The following is an 18,692-nucleotide window of genomic DNA, read 5'->3' on the forward strand; positions in this document are numbered from 1 at the left end:
TGTTTGTTTGGTAAAACTAATTCCAGTTAATGAACTAGTGTGAAAGTTCAGCTATAGAAATTAATCAATGTGCCAAAAATGGAAATTCACTCAGCCAAACTATGCCACTCCATTACAAGCTTTACCTAACAATGCCAACTACGTTTACAGTATGCATAGCATACTTCCTATGATTGTCACAAACGTCATGCTAAGTGATGACTCCTGTTCATTGGTCATAAATCTTTTGACAAGAAAATACTGGGAGGCCTAATAAATTTCAGTGTTTTCTGTTGATCTTCCGTTCACTTTCCAGCTTCCTGCCCACAATGGTCTCTAGTATCTTTGTTTTCCAGAGGGGAAAAAAAATGTGGGTATGAATTAGATTCATTGTAAATTATTTAATGAATATCTAATTCTATTTGAACAAATCTAACAGGGAAGTATTAATAGCTTAGAAATGGTATCTATGTGTTCTAATTTACCTTTAGCCAAATATTGCTTTTTAATTATGGTTTCATTTTTTTCTATTTTAACTACTGTGCAATGTCACATGGGCAGATTCCAGGTTTGTTTTTCTCACTTTTGTAATCCCATAACATTAAAATAGCTGTTCAATGAATTAACAAATTTATGGTGTTTTAGTCAGGCCTAAGTTCAGTTGCCATTTCTTTCCCCAAATTCTTCCCCCAACAAGATTTCTGTTTTTTTTTTATTAGTTGCTCAAAACATTACAATGATCTTGACATATCATATATCATACATTTGATTCAAATGGGGTATTAATTCTTATTTTTTCCACGTGTACAAATTGCAGGATCCCATTGGTTATACAGCCACGTTTATACATACTGCCATACTAGTGTCTGTTGTATTCTGAACAAGATTTCTTTTTCACTTGTTAGCTTCTTGAATATGGTCTAAATATTCTGAGAAACTACCAAAGGAAACTTACATGTTTGAACTCAAGCCCTAACTCCACATTCTTGAAGTTTTGACAGACAACTTAAGGTAGAGCATGTTCGAAGAAGGAAAAGGGAAAGTCTGTTGATCTTACTGGTGGAGGGACCTCAAGGTCACTTTCCTGCCTCAGATAAATTAAAGAGTGGGCCTGCCACTTGATAGTGGATGCAATGGAATCACAGACTAAATGGTTTGCCTCAAGTGCACAGCAGGGTATAAACTAGAAATCAATCTCCCTGGCTTCTAACGTGTGATTTCTCTCACAATAGTCTAAACTCAAGAAGGTAGTTCAAAATATGTGAGTCTCCTGCAATGAAGTTTATGAAATTTCCATTCTATCCCAAAGGTCGCTCTTTAGTGTTTTCTTTGTTGAATCATGATATATACAGGATTCGAGTGGGAATCAATTGGAAACTCAGTAGTGAATTATGTTTGTTATGTCTGAGGCAAAACAGGGAGTAAAATCCCTCTGAAATGTTTCAATGTTATGGACATAGCATCTTTTTTTTTTTTTTTTCTAAAATGCTTTCTTAAAGGAAAAAAATAAATCTTAATGCAAAGTTTAAAAAAGAAAACTTACTTTATAAAGAAGAAAACACCATAGATACCAATGAGGGATCTTAGATTTTGATCTGTCAACAAGTAAGTCGAATTAAAATTCATAGCTTGTGTCTGGAGCTATGACAAATGCCTACAATCCCAGTGACTCGGGAGGCTAAAGCAAGAGTATCACAAATTTGAGGCCAGCCTTAGCAACTTAGATAGATTCCCTTGCCTCTGCCCCCGAAAAAGGACTGGGACTTAGCTTAGTGGTAAAGCACCCCTGTGTTCAATCCCAACTACTAATAAATAAATAAATAAATTTATAACTGTTAATATTTTTGTGTAGCCTTAGATCATCAAGGGAAGGAGAAAATAACTTGTGTAAAGGATATATACCTTTTCCAGTCAGGTATCCCAGGAATCGTTAATATTGTAGAATTAATATAAAATGCCACTTTAAATTGCTTTGCTGTTTTCCCCTAGTATAGTTGGCTCTTTATATCCATGGGTTCTACATCCATGCCTTCAATAAGTTTAGTACAAACACAGATACATTTTTAAATTTTTAAATATGTGTTTGTACTAAACTTGTTTTTCCTTTGTCATTTTCCCCTAAAACCAGAGCATGACTATTTACATGACATTTACATAGTATTAGGTATAAGTAACCTACAGATGATTTAAGTATACAATTGGCTGTGAGTAGGTTAAATGGAAATGTGATGCCATACTACATAAGGGATCTGAGCATTTGAGGATTGTGTCATCTGAGATGGGACCTGGAACCAATCCCCTGTGGATACTAAGGGATGATTCTATATAATAAACACTTGAAAATGCTGTGCAAATGGGAAACATAGAAAGGGAACATTGGTAAGCTTTTACTTCCCAAGGCCTAGGACGCCACATTGTTTTAACAAGTGATATTTGATATCAACATTAGAGCTTAATCATTGTGTCTTTTAATAGTTCTTAAATAATACACAAACCAGGACTTAGATCAGATCTCAGATATGTGATTGATTTTACTTTGGTGATCATATGGAAAAACAGATAAGGACTGCATTTGAACTTGCAGAGTGATAAGAAGATTTGTAATTGACCCCACCCTCTTTTAAACACAAGTAATTACTGTTTTCCTATTTTAAATATAAATGAACTCATTTTCTCTACATTCTGTTCACTTTGCCATTCAAATTATATAAGTCCATTCTAATTTCTGTCTTAATTATTTTGCCTTTAATCTTTTCTCCAGTGTACAGTATCAAAGTCTATGCCTCAAATAGCATAAGGTCTACTGTTGCAAACATTAATAAGATCTATCATTTAGAAACAGTTACTTACACTTTGTTTAATCTCTAATGGAAAGGGTTTCTCTAAATATTTACACCAGAACAGTTGTCAGAATGAATCCTGCAAATTTGCTGGCCTAGTCCCAGAAGTAGAGGGCTGGTGTATGTGGGAGGGGCGGTGGGGGGGGGGGTTCCTGGTCATATAATTTTAAGCAGCCCTAGAATTTCAGGGAGCTTCCTGTTAGAATATGAAAGGTTTGTATTAACAAAAAAGGTACTTCAGTGTGCAGTGCAATTCAAGTAAAGTATTTGAACAGCCACTTTAGTTTATTGCTCTTGTAAAAATGACTCTCTTTGCTTCAGGTTTAAAGAAAGGGTATTATGCAAGTTTCAGAGACTCGGTGAATAAATTATCAATAAGAAAAGAAACTTGTACCAAAAGTGTGAAGAAACATCAAACTTATTCTGTGCGATGGCTCTCAAAGTGTTTAATACATAGAATGACTTGTTCCTTCTTTGAGTGCTAAGTGCAGTCAGCATACAAGAGTTGTACACTGGGGAGAGAACTGAAATCTGCCAAGATAAATGCTAAGATAAATGCAGCAGTGTTTTATAAATTAACTCAGCTGTCTGTGTGTTTATTTTTTCTTTGGATTCTAAAATTAAAACTGTTCAACTCATCTTAGCAGTAGTTGAGAATTTAGGGAGTGGATGAGGAAGTAAGTTTGGGCTAGGAAGGATGAAGAAAATATCCTGCACTGGAAAATCTTGGCAATTTTCATTTGAAACATGCTCTTATCTCATGAATATAGTGCTTCTGCCCAACAGTCTATGAATTAAGTAGCTTGGCTAAAAATTTTTACATGAAGGTTTCTGGGATCACAAACATCCATTTATAGCATGAGTGATATATTAAATTCAGATATAGACACTTTTAAATGAATTCCTGGACTGTCCATTGGGTGTCCACATGGATGTTTGAAGATGGTAGTGGTGGCCTGAAATGGTTTGGAGCTCCTCTTACTGGAATTCTCTCTTTCTTTTTTATAAATTAGACTGACATATGGGCACATGATGCCCACAGGTCTGAAAATACATATGAATCAGGGGCTGGATCCTTGAGGCTTGATAATGGGTATAATGACAAATGCTAGCAATTGTTCTAGGGGTAAATGTGCACCTACATGATCCTGTAAACCTAAAGGTCTCCGAGAAAATCCTACTGATCTCTTGTAAAACTTGGATCTCCATCAAGCTCTGGATACAATTGAGACATTTTTTTTTCCTATGTGAAAAAGCTCTTTTAAGTTGTATTCAGGCTTTGTATAAATAAGAGTTATCAATTTAAGGATGGCATGAAATTGTGAATTCAGGTCAAAGGGCCTAAGGATACAATATTGGGTCTTATTTCTTCTTAACAAATAAGTAATGAGAGTCCTTTTAGATTCTGGATCAAAAACATTATCTTAAATTGAGAAATAAAGCTATATTCTGTAAGAAATATTCAGCTGCCTAATATGTGCTCAACTAGTTTGTAGCCAAGCAACTTTTGTCTGTATCTTTTGTTTAATGGCAGAAACTATATAGCACCAAAAGATAAGAGTGCAAGTAAACAAGTCAAAACGTTACAGCCAAATTAAAAAAAAATTGATTACTCCATTTCATGATGATGATGATGATGATGATTTGTAGTAGGGATTGAAACCAGGAGTCCTTTATCACTGAGTTACATTCCCAGTACCTTTTTGTTTCTTTTTGCTCAGAGATTTACTGAGGGGGTTGCTTAACTACTGAGCCATATCCCCAGCTCTTTCACTTTTGAATTAGAGACAGGTTGCTACGTTGCTTAGGCCTCACTAAATTGCTGAGGCTGGCTTTGAACTTGCAATCCTCCTGCCTCAGCCTCTCAAGCCACTGGGATTACAGGTTTGCACCACAATGCACAGCTAGCCCCAGTCCTTTTTATTTTGTCTTTTGAGACAGCGTGTCACTAAGTTGCTGAGGGTAGCCCCATACTTGCAGTTCTCCTGCCTCAGCCTCCTAAGTTGCTGGGATTACTGGTATGTGCCACTGCTTTATTTTTATATTATTTCAAACTCAAAACTAAAGAAATCAAATGTGTTATTTTTCTTTACTCTCCATCATAATAATAAGCAAATCACTATAACTATTAGGTTTGTGCACAATGCATGAGGTCAGGGTTTATTTACCACATGATAATGGATATTGCTAGTTGCCAGAAAAAGTTGGCCAGGAAAGGATTTTGACTTCCTCTCTGTTTCAGTCAGCTTTTTCATCACTGTGACCAAAAGACCTGATGTGAATAATGTAAAGGAGGAAAATCTCATTTGGGATTGCAGAGGTCTTAGTCCACAGATGACCAACTCACTGCTCCGGGCCCAAGGTGAAGCAAAACATCATGGCGGAAGGGCATAGTAAAGAAAATTATTAGCTCAGGACATGGAAAACAGGAAGCAGAGAGAGCTCAGCTCACCAGGGACAAAAATATAGACCCCAAAGGCATGTCCCCAGTGACTTATCTCCTCCAGTCACACCCCACCTGCCTACAGTTACTGCTCAGGTAATCCTTATCTGCGGATTAATGGACTAATTAGGTTAAGGCTCCTATACCCCAATCATTTCACCTCTAAACTTTCTCACATTGTCTTGCACATGAGATTTTGGGGGACACCTCATAGCTAAACCATAACACTCTGTATATTAAATTAAGCAACATGACTCATCCATGTCTATAAATAGAACTAGTAGTCTAAGTTTGAGTAATATGACAATATACGGAAGTCATTCTGAATAATAAAGGAATTTGAAATTTTAAGGATATTGACTAGCAGGAGCTTTGTGTCTTTGCTAATTGAAGATCTATCAAATGAGGTTATTACACAACAGACACATGTGCTTTTTGAATATGTTCCTATGAAAAGAGTAAACTGTTTTCCAATTTTGTCATATAATGAAAGTTTAAAATGGTAACTCCACTTATTTTTTTTAAGAGAGAGAGAGGAGAGAGAGAGAGAGAGAGAGAGAGAGAGAGAGAGAGAGAGAGAGAGAGAATTTTTAATATTTATTTTTTAGTTTTTGGCAGACACAACATCTTTGCTTGTATGTGGTGCTGAGGATCGAACCTGGGCCGCACGCATGCCAGGCGAGCGCGCTACCGCTTGAGCCACATCCCCAGCCCCCACTTATTTTTTGATAATTTCTACTTAGCCTCTTCCAGTACCGTGCTTCTAAAAGGTATTATTTGAAGTGAAAGTGAGTTTAGAATTTTTTTTTTAATTTTTAAGAATGTTTTATTGTGAGTTCACTCTTGGCCTTCATTCTGGGGACTTTAGAGCTCTTGCCTTGGTGTAATGCACTGCCATCTTCTTATTGCCAAGTTCCTTCCATAATTATATCTAAATTGACCTGAGAATGTTTATAAGGATCTGTTCCCTTCCCTTTTTCTCCTGGTCAGTTAATGCTTTGGGGAAGACTTTGACTACATTCCTGGGGTTCTTTCTATCTGCTCATGAAGGCAGGAGGATGTGTGAGGGTGGCACAAGTTCTCACTGTGGGGTTTGCACCACTGCAGGCAGACAGGTGGTTTATAAGAGGATGGTGACATGAACTATGCATGTACTAATGGCAGGTTTACATCTTTTGCAAGCTTGGGATGAATGACATATCGAGAAAAAAAAAAACCTAGGTGAAAAAACATTGTTTTCTTGTGGATTTCCTGCTCTCTGTAACTCATGATTTCTCCCAATCATTAGGGACTAGTAAGGAGTTCTAACCATGGAGCAATGGCTCAAGCACGCTATGATGACCCTCCTCCCAAGAAGCCTGGCTTTGCTCATTCTAATTACTTTTGGCAATTGTGGTTATTGGGATTTGGCCTAGTGACTCACTGGAACCCAGATTTTCCCAAAGAGCCCCTTTAGCAAGCAGAATTAAATCTGACAGGAAGCCCAGACTTCCACCTCAGTTTTTCATGGAGCTTTCCCCGATTTATGGCAAGGTTTGAAAATTTTTCATGGACGAGAAAAGAATAAACAACAAGATTTAATGAAGATAACTACTCAAAGAAGAGCACATTAGGAGTGAAGTAAAAAACAGTAGGTTTGTTTTTTTTTTTTTACTACCACAAAGCTTTATCCATTAAGTTAGAGCTTAAAACTATGCTATTTATAGTAGTTTTACTGATCACCAGTAGTCAATCTAAAGTTAGTTAGGAAGTGTAGAAACCATAAAAAAGAAAAGGATGTTTATTTCTTGGTAGGCAGTCATCTAACCATTAGGATTTTCCTAATAACAAGGAGGATACTAGGGCCCATGACCAATCAAGTGGTTAGACATAAACAAACACACAAACAAACAAAAAACAGCTGTTTATTGTGTAGTTTTGAAAAAAGGTTGAGTATGGCTGTAAGGCTGGTACCCGTCTTGTACAGTAGCCTTCTTTGTTCCCTCCCCTACCATAGCAGAGCCCAGGAGCAAGCACTCACCCATGAGCCAGTGTTGGTATTCCAGGAAGCCAAGACCTATGAAATGCACTATCATGTCACTGCCCACACTTTACTCAGACTCTTTGAGATAAGTCTCTATCAGGTAGTTCTATCTGCACAAGTCAGTGCCTCAAGTTTATCAATACTCTTGGTTAAAAATAGAGCACTATCAGATTGCTTTATATTTCCAACTAGCGTTTGCTCAAATGATACATAGCTCATTTCTTATCACACACTCTGCACAAGTTTATTTTGTCCGTCAAGCCCTCATAAAACTGGCATTGTTTTCAACAGTTGCTCAACTGCAGTAGTTATTCTTGAATTAAGGGTCTGGTGATATTTCCCAGTCTCAGTTCTGCTTTAGTATCACCAGAACTACTTTAAAAAATAAGGATATCTAAGTCCCATCTCCAGGGATTGATTTATTTCATCAATGATGGGGTCTGGGTATTGGTTTGTTTTTTTTAAAAGATTTCCAGGTGATTCTAATGTGAACTCAGCATTGAGAATTTACTGGACCAAGACCCATAAAGAAAAAAATTAAAGAGTGGAGGTTACTATTAATGCTGCTTGTGGTAAAAATGAATAATAACAACACATTTTATGAAACATCATAAATATAACTTTTCTGGATAACAAAATGTAGGCAGTGAAATATCTATTGTGGTTGTAAAGATTTTGATATTTAACTATAAAATTATAGACTTTGCCCACATCCTCATGCCTAGGGTAATCTTCTGTTGGACATGTGTATCAAACTTGGGAAGAATGATTTCAGAATATTTCAAATAAACTGTGCAATCCTATTGCTTCTTATGAAAAAGACCAGCAACTTTTTAATTCTTAAAAACAATATAGGGCAAGTTTAAGGAAAGGAGGATAAAGGGTAGAGAAAATAAAGAGATGTAGGTAACAGTACTGGAATACCAGAAGCCACCCACACAATTAGTGTTTAAAAAAGATTTGTGGTTTGTCTTGTGTGAAATAAGAGACAATGACCAAATAAAAGTGGGTAAAAGAAAGGAAAAATAACGTAAGGTTTGAGAAAAGGCCCTATGGTTGCCCCAAAAGTTGAGTTGGCAATTCAGATGTGGGCTTTGGAGCCAGACCAGACTAGAATCCAGATTCTCACATCTTTATTGCACAGTGGACTAAGGTGAGACCATTCAAAAAACATTCTTCCAGGGTGTGTATGATTCAAAAACATTCCTCCAGGGTGTGTATGAAGACTAAATAAGATCGTTTTTTCAAAAACATCACCTAAAGGGTTAGCACCTCTTAGGTGACTAAAACATGGAAGCTCTTTAAATAAAAATTGTTATCAGAATACTTTTAAAAAGTATATATGTATATTAAGATAAAACATACAGGAATATAACAGTGATTCTGGGAGCTATGAAGCTATAGTTTACCATGAGGCACTTAACACGCTTTGACATATTAGTTTGTCGTTTATTGGTCAAATATGACTTTCACTCTGTCTGATTATAGGCCAGCTTTGTCAAGATGACAGTGTTTGTACCTTTAAGGTTGCTTTGTATGACAGAGAACGGAATTAGTCAGAAACTACTGATTTTTCTTACTGACTTATTGAGCATATGTTAAGAAAACAGTGTTCTAAAATAAGCAGTTCACAAATTGTTATTTTACAATGTGTGGTAGTGGTTTGTGTTATGTGGTTATAAAATGGGGGTTGTTTTACCACTTACTTTTAGGAATGTGCTTTGTATTGGGGTATAATTATGAATATGCTTACCAGCTAGTTTTCTGGGGACAATTTTTGGGAGTGAATACAGTATATTTCAATATTATGTATAGATTTTAGAAAGCTGTTGGAAAGTAAGTAAGCCTAGTCCACGACATGCCAGGTACTTGGATGACTAAGGGAACATACTTCTTCCTATACAGAAGCCTGGAAATGAAATGAAGGAAAAAGGAAGCCCAGGCCTGGTTATTACCGAGGCTGGACGATTCCTCAGTGGGGGATGTTGCACTGTGTAGAGGGACTAGATTCCTGCAAGTTTTATCCCATCCTGAGATTCTCTGTTTTTAAAACAGCACACTTGGTAGAGAAATCTGCTTGAAAGTAGAATGCTACTGTTATAAATAGACGCTAAGTCCAAATGGAATGGTTCTAAAATCATTTTTACATCCTACAGAAACTTATCTTTTATTACCATAAAGTTTTCCAAGTCTCCTGATGCTCTGTGGCAAAGTAACATAGTCCCTCAGGTAATGGCGCTTCCAAGTATAATCTTCAAGTTCAAGATCTGGTCACTGACAACTGCAGCTCATGATGCCAGTGACCATTATCTTATATAATATAGACAGTACTATGAAAATGAGGAATTGCAGTTGAGAATGTATTAAACCATTTAAATTGTACAGTGTGCTTTAATGTAATCATTTTACATAACCACGAACAGTAAGTCTCAATGTCAGCAATGCAAACATTCTTATAACAATAAAGAAGGCATCATGTTATCTTATCTCACATGTCCAACTATCCCCTTTATGTGAATGACTCTGAAGCTCTTGACTTCAGCCCTTTTGATGCTCTCTGAGACTGGTTCAGACTCCCTAAATGTCTTATAGGTTCCTCAAAATGAAGATAGTTCAAAAGAAAAATAAGTTTTCTGTCAAATCTGCTTCCCCTACTTGCCTGTATTTGTGTTTGTCTATCATTTTTCCATTAACCAACACCTGTCTTTATATTCCAAGGTATGTGGAAAGCCAAATATAACTTTCCATCTTTCCGTGTCACATCCAATTAATTGCCCAGAACTATTGATTTGATCAAAATAAATTATCTGCTATATATACTCTCACCTTCAGTTAGCATAGAACTTTTTGCCTTAAACCTGGACTGTCAGAATTAGCTCTCCCTTGTCAACATGGGTCACCTTTGAAAGCCTGCCATGGTACAGGAGCTCTGAAGCATTACTCTAGTTGGTATTTATAATCAGCTCCCTATGATCCTAAGTCTATGAACCTGCCATAGACTACTGACTGATGCTTCAGCTATGGTTTTCGGACACTATAAACTGATGGATGAGGCATATCATAATTAATGCATTCTTCAGTTCAAAAAGTTGCCCATTAGTTAATATTTACATAATAAACCTTATGGGATAAATTTACTAATAGTAAATTATAGCTTATATTTACAGTTTTATTAGCTTAATTTAGTTGAATAGAACAAGTAAGCTTAGAATGATTATTTAGCTTACTAGTCATGACTTATGTTCTCATACCAAAAGATTCAAAGTTGAGACGACTAGTGGATGCTGTAGATCTAAATTTTTTACCAACTTCCTCATTTTTTCCATAGAAGAAATGTATCTGGGGTAGTAATGGGACTTGCCTGTGTTATCTAATATTGGTAACAGAGCTGGGTCTAGAACCCAGGTTTCAGTTTTTCAGTTTCTGCTTCCGCGCTTAAACTGGAGATTCTCCTTCTCAGGTCTCAGTTTTTATCATGAACATAGGATACTTGCCATTCATGAAATTACTGATTCAGATTGAACACTAATAAGGCAATGCTTGGAGAGTATATGAACTTTTGCATGAAATATAAAGACAGTTACAAACTATTAAATCTACTTAATTGAGCAATCATATTCTTTAGTACCTTTGAATTTTCCTTTAAAAAGTTCCAAAAGAATTTTAGTAACAACAGATGGTAACCAGCACCCTTGCCAAGATTACAAAGGCAGAAATGCTCTTATCAGATAAAAGACACCTGCAACTATATTTTTAAAAATGAAATTTTAAACTAATCAAACTGTACTTATGTGAAAATACTACAGGTATTTTGTTTAAAGTTATACATTGTTGAAACTTTGGGAGCAGAGAATGGGATTTCTTAGCATTCAATGACACCTATGCATTTAGCATTTTCAGTAACCCCACAATCCCTGACAATGGAACATTCCATTATTTTTAGTATTGCTTGAGTGACAACTTTCATTAGAATGTTAGTAATATTCCCGAATGGAAAGATCTAAAGGGATAAATTAAATAAACAGAAAAATATAGGCAGCACTTTTCACAAATGTATATTTTATACTTCATGTATTATATATACTTATTTGGTGGAACTGGGGATTGAACCCAGAGCTTTGTGCATACCAGGTAAGTGATCTATCACTGAGCTACATACCCAGCCCTTTATTGAAAAATAATAGCAAAACATTTCAAATTTACCAGGTTCCCCAACAGATGGTAAATTTTAAGACAACCCAATCATGTTAATCCTTGAGAAAAATTCACAACAAAGGAAAAAAATCTATATTTTCCTCTCAAAATCTAAAGCAATACCCCCAAATATATAATTTAGGACATAACATTTCTTCAAATTATCATTTTTGAAGGAATGCCAGTGTACAATGTACTAGTAGTAGAATAAATAGTCATAACCAAGTCAAAAATACAATTTCAACACTGTCTTGCCTGATCCTTACCATGCTCTCAAAACTGAATGATGTTTTCCTAATGGTAACCAAAGTTGATTCTTACATTTCATGAAATACAATATCCACTGTCCTGGCATTTCAAGAATTCACTACTTGGAAAAGGATATTTTTGGAGGTAGGGATGTGATGTGTGATTAAATAGTGAGGAACTGAGAAGAGAAAGGCCATGACAATGTCTAAAATGAAACTTCTGGATAGAGATGAAAGGGAAAAGATTATTTAATAAATCATCATATCTATAGTAGTTTTATTTTTTTGTAGTTCATTATGATAATTGCAAAGGAATCTTTCCATCTCAACTCAACATATTAAAAACTCTACATTATCTAGGATTCGAAAAAACTACTGCATCTAAAAAAGATCTGGCATTTAACTAGAAAATATTTTAGATATTTAGTAGCAATCTGGAGAACTCTGTCCAGATTCAAATAATCTAAAATGATCAAGTGACTAATAAACTCATTTTTTAGTAGCATAACAAGAGTTTTCTTATAATAACTTGAAAATCAAATTTTACTACAGGTTATAATTTCTATTCATTGCTTTCTGGGGACCTAATTTGTAGAACACTAAATACCAGGGAAATCTTTAAAGGAGAAAGGATTTAGCAAAGCTTATCTACTTATAAGTTGAAATACTGTTCATATTTCTTGATTAAAGGAATATTGAAATAATCACATTAAATCATTTTTACACCCATTCCTAAATTCTTAATTATTTCAACAACTTGGGGCTAAAATGACAGCATTTCAAAATTACTGTTTCTAATGTACTTAATAAAAATCTTACTGAAGTAATAAACAATGAATTAAAATAATATAACAACAGGATATTTTAGGAAACAAGCTTGAAAATGTAATGATGATTAAATTAGTTTCACAAAGATAAATGTTTTTTGCTTGTATTTAGATGTTGTCACTACTGTTTGCGAATTTGAATTTGTCTTTGATTTAAATGGATACCACATGTTATGTTACAGAATATACTCTCTCCAGAAAATTTTGTTCATGTCTTAATCTGTAAATCCTTTTCTCAAAAACAGGTTAGACTGGTGAAAATTGTTGATAGGTAGAAAAAGAACTTTCATAGTCAATATTCAAACCAACCTTTTATTTAATATTAATATTATAAAATGTATAGTAGAGTGAAAGATTTTTTTGTTTCATCAGATAACTTGTAATTTTCCAAGATTAGCAATATGATTGCTAAGCACATATCAGAATCTCAAATAATAATTTCGTATCTGAAAAAGTGTCATTAGCAATGACTGGTATATTCCAGTAAGTCCATTTTTAAATTTTATAACTATTAATATTATTTTCTTGTTTCTTTTTTTCCAGTCTTCTTTATGAAAAACATTAAGAGTTTTATAGACTCTGCAATATGGTGTATTGTATTATGTACACAATGGTTTTTCAAAAATTGCATTTATCTGGAATCTGAACAATTAAAACCCAATGAATAAATGGTAATAAATAAAATGGATATTAACTGGTATTTGATGCTTCTAACAATAGTCTTCTGACCCAGTAATATCCCACAATGTCTTCTGGATAAGTAAATTATATTATATTATATTTAGCAAATTTCACTATCACTTTTGATAGTTAATTCTTTGACAATGGTCATCTTGTATAATACACATTAATATCAATTCAAAAATTCCCAGTCAAGCCGAACAGCTTATTTCTCAAACATATTGGGAAAGTGATAATCTGGAGAGAATCAAATATCTTACTTATTCCTGATATCTTCTCCATGACATGGATCAGCATATAGTATAAATGTATGAATAACTGAGGCCCATGACCGAAAGAAATTCTACTTACTGACCCTATGACTTTGAGGAGATCTGTAAAATAGAAAGATCAAAACCTGCTTCTTTACTTCAAGTGACTATTCTGAAACCCAAGCATATCATGCAAATGAAAATGTGGTGTAACAATAAGGGATTACAATTATTATTATTATGGAAAAGATATTTTTATTTTTATTTTTATTTTTCTTAGCACACAACCTGGAATTTTAAAGTTGGCACTACCAAGCTGTAAAGGCTAAATTTGAAATGAGTCAAAAGCTGAATTCAGGGTTCTTGATTGAGCATCCTGTACTTAAAGCTAATGCTTATCTCTAAAAACATTGCTATAAGGGGATTTTTGAATAGGAATTGCATTTAATTTTTATCTTGAATAAATTCAGTTAGGAACTATATATCAATCAACATAGATAAAATGTTATTGCTCATTTATTAACCATTGTTACATAGATATTTGCAAGATGCAAGACTCCTGTTTTAAAACCTGTTTATTTTATAAGAGGAAACACCATTTGAAACAACTAGGATCACTAGTCTGTAACAAAGTATAGATAACTGAGTAAGGGTTGTTTAAGTGAAACAGGAGAATGCTGAGATGGCTCTGTCTGTTATTTCTGAGATAACCCATGGTTCTTTAGATCCTGCAGCGTTTAACACTGCAAGGGAATGTCTTTACTTACAAGAACTCTGCTAACCCAACAATGAAGAAACCATTAAAAAAAAAACTTTGGAAAATAATTATTACACCTTTATTTTCTATCTCTATTTTTAGTAATGGTTTTAAGCCATTAGTAGGAAGTTTAGGAAACTGAAACTATTTATCTACAAGCCAAAAAAAAAGGATACTTTAAATATCCACTTTAGTATTTTAGTCCTGTTGAAGAAAAATAGAAAATAGATTTGATACCAACTTGTTTTTAATTTTAAACACCTCTTCCTAGTTCTTATTAAATTTTTTATCCTCACCACCACAAGAGAGATTTCCAAAGAATTGATCCACATGAGTTTGTGAATGTGAAATTTGACTTTGAGTTTCTGGGCATTCAACAAGGATCTTTCTATTCTCTACTCCTTCCCCATTCTCCGAGTTTTGCTGCACCTGCCAAAAGTCTCGTCTGTCTTCTCAGAGGACGCAAGGGGTCGCTCCTCTCCCAGCATTGCACTAGCAAACCAAGCCGCAAACGCAGACTTCAGTGCGAAGGCGCAAGGAGCGTCGCCTGCAGAGCTCTCTCCCAGACCCACTCCCACAAATCACTGAGATTTCAATCCAGACCCACCCATTCCCTCTTTCATTCCGACAACACAACCAGAGGGAGTTTTGACTCGGCCTTGAGAAGATTAAGGCGGGTCGAAAATCAACTTGCCTTTCCGACTCCTCAATCTTCCTTTAGTCCAAGCCTAAAGGTGCACTGTCTCACCCCGCCTCAGATTCCTACCCCATGGTGGTACTCGTTAGGGAAGATGGGGACTAATGGACAACAAGCTTTCAGAAACTCGGGCTCCAAACCCGCAAACGAAAACGCCAGTGACACTGACAGGACCTTGCCTTACCCCAGCAAGTGTGTAGCTCCCGATTTGGGGGGAGGGCGTCCCCCGTGGGGTGAAGGAGGGAACAGGCTGTGAGTACCCAATAGGCTCCTATTGTAAGAAAGGATGGAAAGCGAAAGGCTGAGCTTCAGTCCATCCTCGGTTTCCCCACTAACTGTACAACTCAATTCCCTGAGACGACCCTGTGGGGAGACCGTTCAAGGACCAAAAGGGGTCCACTGAGTCCAGGGGCGGCTCCTTCCGCGAGGCTGCTGCCCAGCCTGAGCAAAAAGAGTGGGTGGGAGAGTTGCGAAGAACACAAACCATTAAGAGGCCAAGAATAATAAATCGGATGCCCTGACATGTTTAGTTTAGAACCTCCTGCACCCTGCTTCGCGATCCTAGAGGCGATGAAGCCAGGCCGGAGCCCCTGGCGCTAGGGCCCAGCCACGTTTTTTAAAGGCAATTTTCAGGTGAATCAAACCTTGTCTGGCCGAGGCTAGCGGTACAAAGGGAGCTTTCAGGGGACCCTCATGACCATGGGCAGGGCAGAGACAAACAGCGGCCGAGAAGCGATTACTAAATTTCCATCTCACACAAGCGGGTGTTGTGTCCAACGCGCTGCCCCTAAGTCAGCCCCAAGGAGCTTCACCAGCTGGACGCTGGGGAGGGATCCGCCCCGGGGAACCAGGCACCGCACGGATCTTAGGCTGCGCAGCCCGCGGAGGTCCGAGCTGCCAAGGCAATAGCATCGCTCTCTGAGCCACGAGAAGCCCCTGACAAATTTTTTCCTTCCCTTTTCCCACCAGCGCCCCCAATGATGGAGCCCAAGTTGCCCTTGCCTCTACTGATCTGCGAAGGAACTCCCCACGCAGGCACAGACAGCAGAACAGCGCGCACGCGGGGCTACCCCAGGAGTAAGATGCAAACCTCATCCTCACATCTGTCCATACCTCTGGAAGACGCCACCTTTCAGAAGGATCAACTTTGGTTGAGACTGCCCTAGGGGGATACCCTTTTATTCCCACCTAGGGCACTGTTTTATGAAGCCATCACAGACCAGTTCCTAAATAACTGAAGAAGGGGCAGCGAGAAGGCGAGCTCGAGTCTATAGGGGGAACCCCATCCTCAATATGTTTCTGTCTCAGGGGACCCACATGAAAGAGTCTGAGATGGCTAAAGCGTTCACAGGTGACAAGAGAGTAAATGGAAACCCGCATCTCTGGGGTTGCCCTGTGTTCAGACCCCCAGGCGTGGGACGTCGGGCATTTCTGCAAACAAACACGCGAACTCCCTACGCCTGCTCCACTAGAGCGGCAACTCAGCCGCTCTCTAGCTAGTTCCTGGCCTTCCTGGGGGGCGCTTCACTACCCGAGCGCAGCCTGGGGACCCAGTCAAGGTCTTCCCGCTCCAGGCGACCACGCAAGGTGAGCCGGTGCCGCGGCCGCGCCTTTCCTGGCGTTTGTTCAGCTGCCAAGGGTATTCTGCAGGCCGGGCTCCCAAAGGCTTGGGGCGCGAAGCCTCCATGGGAGCTTCATAAGATAAGACACAAATCCTTTGAGCCAGTCTAAAGAAGGATGAAACTTTCCCAGAACCTTAAGTTGTTAGTGGGCGGGAGCCACACTAGCGCTCGGTCTACCCAACTCCAGCATCTTCCAGGATGCTAAGAGAGGAGCTTCGTCAATGTCCCCAGAGCCCAAACTATATCGTCTCCTTTGGGAGGCGTGGGGTGTATGGTGGGAGAATTGTTAACTCTGCGAGCAGAACTCAGGACAGGCAAAGCGACCCGACAGGTGAACGCGGCAGAAGGGAGCAAATGCGTAAAAACCCCTGCACTTACTTCTTCGCTGGCGCCTTCCCCGGGAGGCGTTTTGGCTGCCGATGTATTCCATAAAGTTCAAAATGATAAAAAACCAAGAAATCAGTCGCAAGTGCATAGTAACCCAGTAATGTTTCCCTTCTTTGTCCTCCTTTTTCTTTTGATTGTTAATTATATTTAATGTTTTAAAAGTACATGTAGGTGTTAGGCGTATCTATATGGAGAGCGAGCGAGCGAGAACCCAAGCAGCGGGACTTCTCCACTCAGTTCCAAAAGGCGTGCTGTGATGGCAAGCGAAGCGGGGCGGGTGGACGGGGAAACCAACTATTGTACTTTCAAATTGTCCGAACACCCAACACTGACGGCTCTGCTGGGGTGGCTGTCATCGCCGCAAGCGAAGGTTCCAGGAGCCGCCCCGGCGGCCGCAGGTAGCATGGTGCGCGGCGGCTGCGGCCGCGGGCGGGATCCGGGCGAGCAGCGGCGGCGAAGGCGGCCCCTAGGGCTCAGAGGCTGCGGCGGCTGCGGCAGCGGCTGGGGCCCCGGGAACGCAGGGGAGCGGATGCCGTCGGCACTGCGGCCATGGCCAAGGGGCGGCGGAGAGACCCCGAGCTGCTTCTGGCGTTCGCGAGCAGGAGCCGCTCCAGTGTTGGGCTGGACTCCGGGGAGCACCCCATAGGGGAGGAGGGGAAGGGAGGGGGGAGGGGGGAGAGGGGGAGGGAGGGGGCAGCAGGGGAAGGAGGGGTAGGAGGGGGAGACAGGGGGATGGCTGCGGGGGGCGGGGGGAGCTCGGGGGCGGGGAAGGAAACTGCTGGAGCAACAACCCTGAGCGACCTCAATAACTTTCAATTTCAAGAGGGAAAGAGGGAGCTGGAAAAGTACAGGCGTTGCGATTTGGCAGAGGGAAGGGAAGAGGCGCCTAAGGGGTCCTGGGTCTGCGGAGGAGCATCTCTGGACACTGCAAAGACGGCTGGAGAACCCGGGCTGGATGGGATAGGGGAGGGACTTGGGGGAGGCCCTGCTTGCGGACAGGAGTCCTTCAGAAAGGCAGCTCCAGAGGTGGGCGCCCTGGCACTGGGGGTATTGGTGCCGAGGGTCCAGCGGGCGGGAGTCCCCCACCCCCACCTCCCCAGTCCAGCAGGTCTCAGGGTCTCAGGCTGGGCTAACCCTGCTCTCGGTGGCCATTCTCCCCAGCGCCACGGAACCCCCACCTCACCCTCGACTGCTTCCTGGAGGCCCGCCCCTCGCCCCTTTGGTAGATAGCTGGAGGGTTTCTGGCTGCGGACTCCTTCCCAGTTCTCCTTAGCCTCTCCTCCTCAGTTGCTTTCCTTCCTTCCTTTCTTTCAATAAAAGTAGCTGCGGTTGGACGTCTGTCGAGTGATCCGGAGGGAACTCAAAGGGCTCTGCGGGTCTGCTTGGCTGTGGTTTACCTGCTCGGAAGGGGGAGAACCCAGAGGTGTAAGCGCTCAGGACCGTCCGTTTGGGAATGCTATTGTGCTGCGGCTTTCTTCCAAACCGACCCTTTACTGTGGCTCTGGAAGATTCCTCCTCCCCTCAGGCAATTCCCTCAGTAGTCAGCTCGCCTTCGTTAGACTCTGGCGCGCGCTGGGTCTTGCTCCCTCTCCCTCTCTCCCTCCCTTCCTCTGTCTCCCAAGGTTCTGTGAGATCTGTTGGCATTTCGGTTTCTCAACTGGGTTACTGGGAATAATATATGGAAAGATTTCCCCTGTCTTAGGGGAGAAGGAGAAGTTCCATGACTTTCTATTGGAGCACAAG

The 18,692-nt window shown here is 39.6% G+C and overlaps 1 protein-coding gene across 1 annotated transcript in view; it reads right to left on the bottom strand.

The window, feature by feature from the left end:
• Positions 1–17,556, bottom strand: part of Rspo3 (R-spondin 3) — a 77,181-nt gene extending 59,625 nt beyond the window's left edge. Inside the window, exon 1 of the mRNA XM_005335372.3 lies at positions 16,941–17,556. Within this exon, the coding sequence (XP_005335429.1) occupies positions 16,941–17,037 (97 nt within the window). The 5' untranslated portion in view covers positions 17,038–17,556. The remainder of the gene's footprint in view (positions 1–16,940) is intronic.
• Positions 17,557–18,692: the final 1,136 nt, after the last annotated feature.

The sequence above is a fragment of the Ictidomys tridecemlineatus genome, chromosome 8, assembly GCF_052094955.1.
Source record: "Ictidomys tridecemlineatus isolate mIctTri1 chromosome 8, mIctTri1.hap1, whole genome shotgun sequence".
Classification (NCBI taxonomy): Eukaryota; Metazoa; Chordata; class Mammalia; order Rodentia; family Sciuridae; genus Ictidomys; species Ictidomys tridecemlineatus.